Here is an 8,265-nt window from a genome sequence, read left to right on the forward strand (position 1 = left end):
CTGTCCCGTTTGTAGCAACTGAAAATAAAATAAATTCATAATTATAATAAAGGTCAATCAAATGGACCAATATGGCAAGGCCATGATGATCCACTTGGTAAAATAAATCCGCTTGGCATCTTTCTTGGCCTTAAGAAAGATGCCAACAATTCTGATGGCTAAAGATCCAAACGGGACACAAAAAAAAAAAAAAAAAAAAGCATATATAGGTCAAAATCTTAGCTTCGTTATTTATTTTATCACAATTTACTTGCAAAGTATTAGACCCTTCAACCTTAGCGCATCATTTTATTTACGACAGGGTCAGCAAATCTCATCTTGCCAAAGTAATAAATAACTTTTAGCACTGTTGCTATGAGCATGTTAGCATGCAAGTCATTTCTTGATTCAGCAGCTATGGCAGTAGTCAGACCTGGGTGTGGCTGGTAGATTGAACTCAGCTTTCCAAAAAATGGAGAGTCACAGTTAATTAATGAGTTAAGAAGGGGGGCAAAAACTTTGTCACATAGGGCTAAATTTCGCTAAATAAATAAAATCATCATTTAAAAACACTTTGTGTTTGTGTTGTAATTGTTTGATAATCTAAAACATGCAAGTGTGACAGATATGCAAAAAATAAGAGATCAGGAAGGGGCAAATAACTTTTCACAACGCTGTTGCTTCACATTTAACATCCACATATCACAGCAATGTCATACTTTTCTAAGTCAAAAAGCACTAATTGTTTTCTTTGCAGCTGCAGTCTTTTGTTTTACCAGGAATAAAGATCAATACTTATAAATTAACAGCCTGAATATCTTTCCTCAATCCAGGCACTGTGACCGTTATAATTAGGTGTCATTTATTCCAACCATGATGGAGAGTAATTTTCCTCATTGTACATCATTATGATTCATACACGCTAGTCCAAGCAACGACTTTCAGACTTCACAAATCAGGTTAGAGCCTGCCAAATGACAACGCAGAGACAGACTTGTGCACATTCTGTCTCCGAAACTTCTTTCTCGCCTCACCCTGCAAGATATTCAGCTGAGTCTGTGAGACCAAGGAGGAGGAGGGTGTCAGGGGACTTGCGCAGACAACCTTGCAGCATCCTCTTAACTTGAAACACAAGACGCCTGTTTGAAGCAAGACGATGAAGGTTTCGTCTTTATTTTCTTCCCCTCGCCGCACTGTTTCCCAAAGTGGCTGATGAGACGTGGTCACAGGAAGCAGGAAACCCGGCGTGCCCTTTAATTCTAGCGAGGTTACTCGTACTCAGAGAGCCTTTTAACGTGTCTACTTTTGACTTTCGTGAAAGGGAATAGAATATGTTGATGTTGATGCAAGTTCACAAGCACAATGTAGCTTCAGAAGTCCTTCTATCATAGAGGTGTTCGCATTTGCATCCACATCGTGTTTTGTTTTGTTTTGTTATATATGCTATTTTCTCCCATAAAATACAGAGAAACACGAGGCTCCTGCCCTGGAAATTGCCCATGTAGGGGGTAACTTTCTAAAGTCAATATCCCGTCAGCGTGTGCCGCAGAATCGAACCTGTAAAACTATTTGCCTCCATCACCACGCTGCTCCAACCAAGGTCATCCGCTACTTTGATTGTTTGAAAAGAGACACACGCACAATTCTTGGGTATGTTACTATTCAGTCTTTTCCAGTGAATGCTGCCAGATAACCACAGGCATGGACGAGATAGCTGCTGAGGATTCGATGGTCAGTCACTGGTGGAATATGTTGTTTTTCATTTAAAGACATCTTCCCACTGCTAGCCGACTTTATCGTTCTCAGAGGTGCCCTGTTTTTAGTGAGACGTGACCGTGATTGGCACTATGTGAACTCAAGTTTAAGGCTAGGACTGTAAACATAGATGTCAGATAACCTGCGCATCTCCATTTTGTCTTGCAGGAATGTCCCAGCGGGGTCGTCAACGAAGACACTTTTAAAGACATCTACGCACAGTTCTTCCCGCAAGGAGGTCTGTGCCTGCTGCTTTGTTTTCCCAGCATGCCTTCCCTTTCCCAGGAGCTCCCGCATTCATGCGTGTTTACAAAAATTGCACTAAGTCCGGAGTACGTTAGGTTTACTCGCCTCCCATGAAAACACAGTGTCGGTGAGAGGCAGAGGGAGAAGAGAAGTTTGTATTCAGGCAGCCTTGAGTTTCTCTCTGTTGGCTCTCATCATTATGCAAAGATTCAACCCGAGGAGGAACAGAGGAAACATTAGGAAGCTTTGATATATCTGTTCAGAGAGAAGAAAGGCAGGCCAGTGAACATAATGGCACAGCACAGAGGAAACAATGATAAAACCCTCAGCTCTAAGCACACTGTTCTTCCCTCTCATCGCGAGCCTGTTTTCTTTGAAGTGGAAAAGAAAAAACAGTCTCCGCTTTGAACCTTTTTCTTGTTTGCAGTAGCCACCACTGCCAGCGAGCCGTAATCACGACAGATGTTCTGTGATTGGTTGTTTGTTCTCTCCATAGATGCCTCGACATACGCACACTTCCTGTTCAATGCTTTTGACACGGATCACAATGGCTCTGTGAGTTTTGAGGTAAGCCCAGAGTTGCCAGATCGTTCATTTCTCAGTGTCTTAAAGCTCGACCAGTGTGTGGGTTCGCTGTCGAAAAGGCGTGCGCATCAAACGCTCCTACAGACGAGGCTTTACACTCGATCATTATGTAACCTGCAACCCCCTTTATAGAAAAAAAAAATCTAGCCTCATCAAGTTTACTCAAGATGCTCAACATTTGATTAATATTTATGAAGGGCACTTATTTGCTTATTAGGACAGAACAGGGAACAGCTGTCATTATGCCAAACAAAGTTTCCCTGCCTAATGTGCGGTCCACTCTGTTCTGAAGTACGAGATCTCCCTGAGGACTGACACTGAGTCGACTAAACATTTGAATAATGAGCTATTTTTGATTTATGATAGCTCCACTTTTGCCGTTTCATAATTTTCCTCTAATGAATACGTGATAGAGGACGGCATCCTCACAGAAAGGTTGGAATCGGTTGAAGTGCCTCACGTAGAAAGTGTCTCATGCGTCGTTGTTGAGTTAAAGCTGTGATGTTTTGCACATTTGTCAGTAAGTTGCGTTTCCATTACAGGATTTTGTTATGGGTCTCTCTATCCTCCTGCGTGGCACAGTCCAGGAAAAACTCAACTGGGCCTTCAACCTTTATGATATCAATAAAGACGGATATATCACTAAAGAGGTACGTCTCCTAAAAACACGAAGGTTTGTTGTACAGGATGTTCACGATTCGTCGATTTTGATCGAGCACAGCGCTACGCCAGTTTGCATTTTGCTAATGTTCACATTGAGCCTGCAGACTGCGCTCGATTTTTGTACAGTAAAGATCAAAATGTAACAGTTAAACTGAAGAAAACATCCTCCCAGGAATCTGCCTCTGTGGGTTAACATTGACATATCCTCCTCCTACTGGCTCACTAAGCTTGTTGTCCTTGCTTGTCAGTGTGAAAGCTCTCAAGCATTGGAGTTCACAATACTTAAAATAAAAGTTCTTAGGAAGAATTAGCTGTACTGAAAACAAACACTGCCCTCTTATGGTTGAGTTGCAGTACTGTCTTCAGTCCGTGTACTGAGCAGGTGTCTCCAGTTTGCCGCTCCAGAGCCACATTTGGCACTTTTTGCCATCTACTGTGTCAAAAGACATGGAGGGTTAATATGGAACATAGAAGTAAACAATGTTTAACATTTTATTTTGATGTATCTTTGCTATAAGTGATTCTTTACATTCTTATCATTAAAACTGTGCAGCCTGTACACTGTAGAGAACTGCTGCTCACTGCATGTTTTATCTATTTTGGCTAATTCTCTGTAAACTCTAGAGATGGTTGTGTGGGAAAATCCCAGCAGATTCTGAAACACTCAGGAACTGCTAAACTGGTCTGGCACCGAGAACCGTGCTAAGTTCAAAGTCACTGAAATATGAATCAACTTTCTCCTCTATTCTGATGCTCGGTTTGAACTTCATGGTCCCATCTTGACCATGTCTATGTATCTAAATGCATCGATTTTCTGCCGCATGATTGCTTGATTAGACTTTTGTGTTAACAAGCAGTTGAACAGGTGTCCCTAATAAAGTGGCCAGTGAGTATATATGTATATCACTCATTAGGATGTTGATTCAACACTATAAGTAAAGCTGAATAATGTAATAATGTAGCGCAGAAATCACAAAACAACATAAAATAGTCGCCATCCTTAAATTCTCAGGGTTGTTATTCGAACTTCCTGCTCCTTGAATGTGTTTTACGGGGACCTGAAAGAACAAACAGTCCCGGTGCAAATGAATGCTCTATAATGCAACACGTGCTGATTAGCATAACAGCTGAGGCTCAGGGCCATTCATTTAAATTATTTTTTTTCTGACGCTGACCAATAATTCATCCTGAGACACGACTCGTGCATCAATCCAGTCGCACGTAAGATATGAGCGAGGACACAAGAACTGCTAGCGAGCAGTCAGTGCAAACTGAGTGTAAGATGTTGTATTTATCTCTGTTATGTTTTCCGTGCATCACAGGAAATGCTGGACATCATGAAGGCCATCTACGACATGATGGGAAAATGCACATACCCCGTCCTCAAAGAGGAGACGCCCCGTCAGCACGTAGAAGTATTCTTTCAGGCAAGCAGGCAGTTGGCAGATTTTACTGTTTTATGTACGAGGCTTCAGAAAACCTTCATATCTCTCCTCTTGTCTGCCTCCAACAGAAGATGGATAAGAACAAAGACGGCGTGGTAACCATAGACGAGTTCATCGACTGTTGCCAAAACGTAAGGCCGATCCCCAGAACATCAGCTCGCACTGCTGCTGGCACAGTCTCAGCACCGCTCATCGTATTGTCTCTTATTTTGTATCCTCAGGATGAAAACATCATGCGATCGATGCACCTCTTTGAAAACGTTCTTTAATTTTCGGCTGGCTGTGGAGGATTTGGAAGAGACCATCATCTTTAGCTTGGCCCAGTTACTGACTTGGACTCATACTGTGTACAGTGTGCTATGCAGACTTTTTGACCATAGATAAAGTTATTCTTCATTACAGAGGGCCTCAGTTGTAAGTAGGCGGTATAGGCGTGGACACTCTGGAGCTGGTTGCCGCTTTCTTTTAAACAAATTCGGGAAACTTCTAAGTGAAATAGTGAAAATGGATTAAAAGGAGATGCTTCAAAATGAAACCATTAACTTTAAGGTTGATTTCCGCCTTCTGTCTCTGGAGTGTCTTTGTGTTTGCCGAACTCTGCCTAAGACGTCTAACGAAAGGCTTCAGACAGATTCTGTTCTGTTTTATTTACTGCCAAATCAGATCACTGTGACTTTCTGCAGCATTAGAAACACCCGAACAAAACATCGGGTGTAACGTCACACTCCGTCTGCTTTTACATTCCAGACCGGCTCCCAATTCCAGAGTGTTCCCTCCTGATTTAGTTAGCCATCGTGGTCTGTCTTTCTGCTCTTTGAAGGAACTGTTTAGAGGGGGGGAAAAAGAAAAAACAATACATTTTACCATTTTAAACTGTACATAATATAAAAACATTATTAGATAAGAACTCTTTGAGAAACTTTTGTTCTTGTTTACTTGCCAACTAGAATGAGACAACACAAGGATTGTATTGATGTCAAACTTGGACCATAATATCGATGGTTTGTCTACAGAAGCACACAGGTAGCTCTATTTATGATGTTATACAACCATTTCTTTGTCACAGGAGAAATGCTGCTTTCAGTGGAATTCATTTAACCTCATGTATGTATATTTCCTGTAAAGTAAAATCATCCATCAGTATGTTTTTCTTTGGGTTTTATGAGTTTACACTAGGAGCAATGCTTGGGATTATTTATAAGGTGTTCAGGTCATTGTACAGTATTACATGAAAAGTCACCCTCGGGTGATTTTCAGGTCTTTAGATTTGTTCATATGAGTCACTGTTTTTAATAAGAAAGGCCAGTGGGGTTTGGTTATTGGTACAAACTTTGTATTATACTCATTAGTTTGGGTTTTCTTGCTGTTTCTCTCCTCCTCCTCCATCCTGTGGGATGCAGCTGCCCACACCGATTCAGCCTGATTGGTTTGATTGGCTCCCAAATGTTAGCAAAAACTACTGGATTATTGAGAGAAGTGTCTCAAGTGTGTCTGAGTGTTTCTGTCTGACATGCGCTCTCTTTTTTTCTTGCTCTTTTTCACAGAGACTTGGATATTAGACACAGGAAGTAGGCAGAAATACGACTTATACTTGAGAGCTGTGGTTTATGGTTAATGTGTCGCAACATTTAATGGTTCATCATGTTTGTCCTTCGAAGTGTACAGTGTGTTTCTACGATGTATCACTGGGAGTTGGGAACATATGAACCTCCTCGGTGAGGCATGTTAATCATCCATAATTTAGTAAAGAAAATGACACTTTTTCTCAGCCCTGCTTCTTGTTATTCATGTAAAAGGAGATAGTTTGGTTTTAGCTTGTTTAACTTGCTGTTTGTTAAACCGCTTGTTTGAGTGTGATTTGTATTTTATTTGCAGAGACCCGATGATGAAAAGTAACTTTTATCCACTACGGAATACAAAAGAGCAACACGGTTGATTTGGAAAGTTACAAACAGATCAAATAGTTTGCAGACAAAACTTTTAAAAATCGATTCCATCAAAAGCGTGTCATATTTTAGATCTAAAAGTACCAGGCCACCTACACATTACACCCACAGGAGCGGCTCAGCAATGGAAACCCAAGCCATGAAGCTCCCGGTGCACAGTTTCCGTGCTGATGCTCTGCAACTTCACAATCTGACGCGTCATGGCTGAGCTGCTGTGTTTCCTAAACACTTCCACTTTCCAATAATCCCACTTACAACTGATCCTGGAATATCTTGAGGGGAAGAAATTTCATGAACTGACCTGTTGCTGCGGTGGTGTCCTATTACAGCACCACCCTGAAATTCATGGAGCTCATTCGAACCATTCGTTCACAAATGTTTGTAAAGGCAGCCTGCATGGCTCGGTTACTGATTTCATACATCAATGGGACTGAAAACACCTGAAATGAAGATTAGGAGGCGTGGCCCAAATACTTTTGACCATGTAGTGTATGTTGTGCTTACTGGTTCTCACTGAAGCCTCCTGGTGGTAGCAATGTGGAATTACACAAGGCGATTGACTTGATTCTTTCTTGCCTGAATGGCATAAACTGGGATATATAATAATATTGTTGTTTAGAGTGTATAGAGAAAAAAAGTGGATGAAAAAAATGAATGTTGTATTTTGAATCTTACCAAGTGTAGCTAAAATGGATGTTGAAGTAGGAGGATGAGCATCAGTCAGGGTAAGTGCTACTATCTCTTTAGCAACAATGCTCTGGTTTAAAAAGCACAGCGGCAATGAGGCGTATGGATATGAAGTTTTCATTTTAATATGCGTCAGAGGGTGATGTAATAAATTGCACTCGTAAACAAAACAAACGTTCACAAAGTTGAGCAACATTTAAAGACAATAGTTGACTTGGATTTAAAAAGAAAAAAGAAAAGAAAAGAAAAAAAAAAGGACATTTAAGGTGAGAAATGAAATGCATCTGGCACAAATTTCCACAAAAACGATCTTTCCAGTCAGATTCCAGCCACTGCTTTCTACATACTTAAATTACCTGAGATAAGTTTGCTTATAAACCAAACAATTATATTGTATTACACAGAGACATGTAGATTTTATGATGTTACATATATCAACGTAAAAGCAGGCAGATAGATAACATTAATTATACTGATGCAAGTACAGTACCTCTTAACAGAAGGTGACCTTACACTGAATGAAGTGATGATGTTACATGTCATCACTGAACACAAGATTTAATGATTGTGGATGGTTATGCAGTAAGTCCCTTACACTAATGATCAGCCGACAAACAGTAGCTCGACTGTTTTTACCTGCCATAAAAGTCGGCGTATAAATTAAAACGTGCTGCAGTTGAAGCACAACAGCAGCGCAGGCCCAAAGCAACAACAACAAAAAGTCATATATAAATTCCTATGTTGGACTGTTGAGGTAATCCCTCACTAAATATTTTCCGTTTTGAGCACCGACTCTGAGTCGCGCGTAATTGGAAAAGAAAAAGTGTCACTTTTCATTAGAGATGGACCGATCCGATATTACGTATCGGTATCGGTCCGATACTGACCTAAATTACTGGATCGGATATCGGAGAAAAATAAAAAATGTAATCCGATCCATTAAATATCACGAAAGCACC

General features: G+C 40.7%; 1 protein-coding gene across 4 annotated transcripts in view; it reads left to right on the forward strand.

Annotated features, from left to right (window-relative positions):
- The window catches only part of kcnip4a (potassium voltage-gated channel interacting protein 4a), a 149,068-nt gene extending 142,627 nt beyond the window's left edge, over positions 1-6,441 (forward strand). For all 4 annotated transcript variants that reach the window (XM_005742996.1, XM_005742998.1, XM_005743000.1 and 1 more), the window contains 6 exons: positions 1,903-1,972; positions 2,477-2,547; positions 3,108-3,215; positions 4,551-4,655; positions 4,742-4,804; positions 4,895-6,441. In XM_005742996.1, coding sequence (XP_005743053.1) covers positions 1,903-1,972; positions 2,477-2,547; positions 3,108-3,215; positions 4,551-4,655; positions 4,742-4,804; positions 4,895-4,942 — 465 coding nt within the window. In that variant the 3' untranslated portion in view covers positions 4,943-6,441. The remainder of the gene's footprint in view (positions 1-1,902; positions 1,973-2,476; positions 2,548-3,107; positions 3,216-4,550; positions 4,656-4,741; positions 4,805-4,894) is intronic.
- The last annotated feature ends 1,824 nt before the right edge of the window (positions 6,442-8,265 follow it).

Source organism: Pundamilia nyererei, unplaced genomic scaffold, assembly GCF_000239375.1.
Source record: "Pundamilia nyererei isolate P.nyererei 1_Seehausen unplaced genomic scaffold, PunNye1.0 scaffold00126, whole genome shotgun sequence".
Lineage (NCBI taxonomy): Eukaryota > Metazoa > Chordata > Actinopteri > Cichliformes > Cichlidae > Pundamilia > Pundamilia nyererei.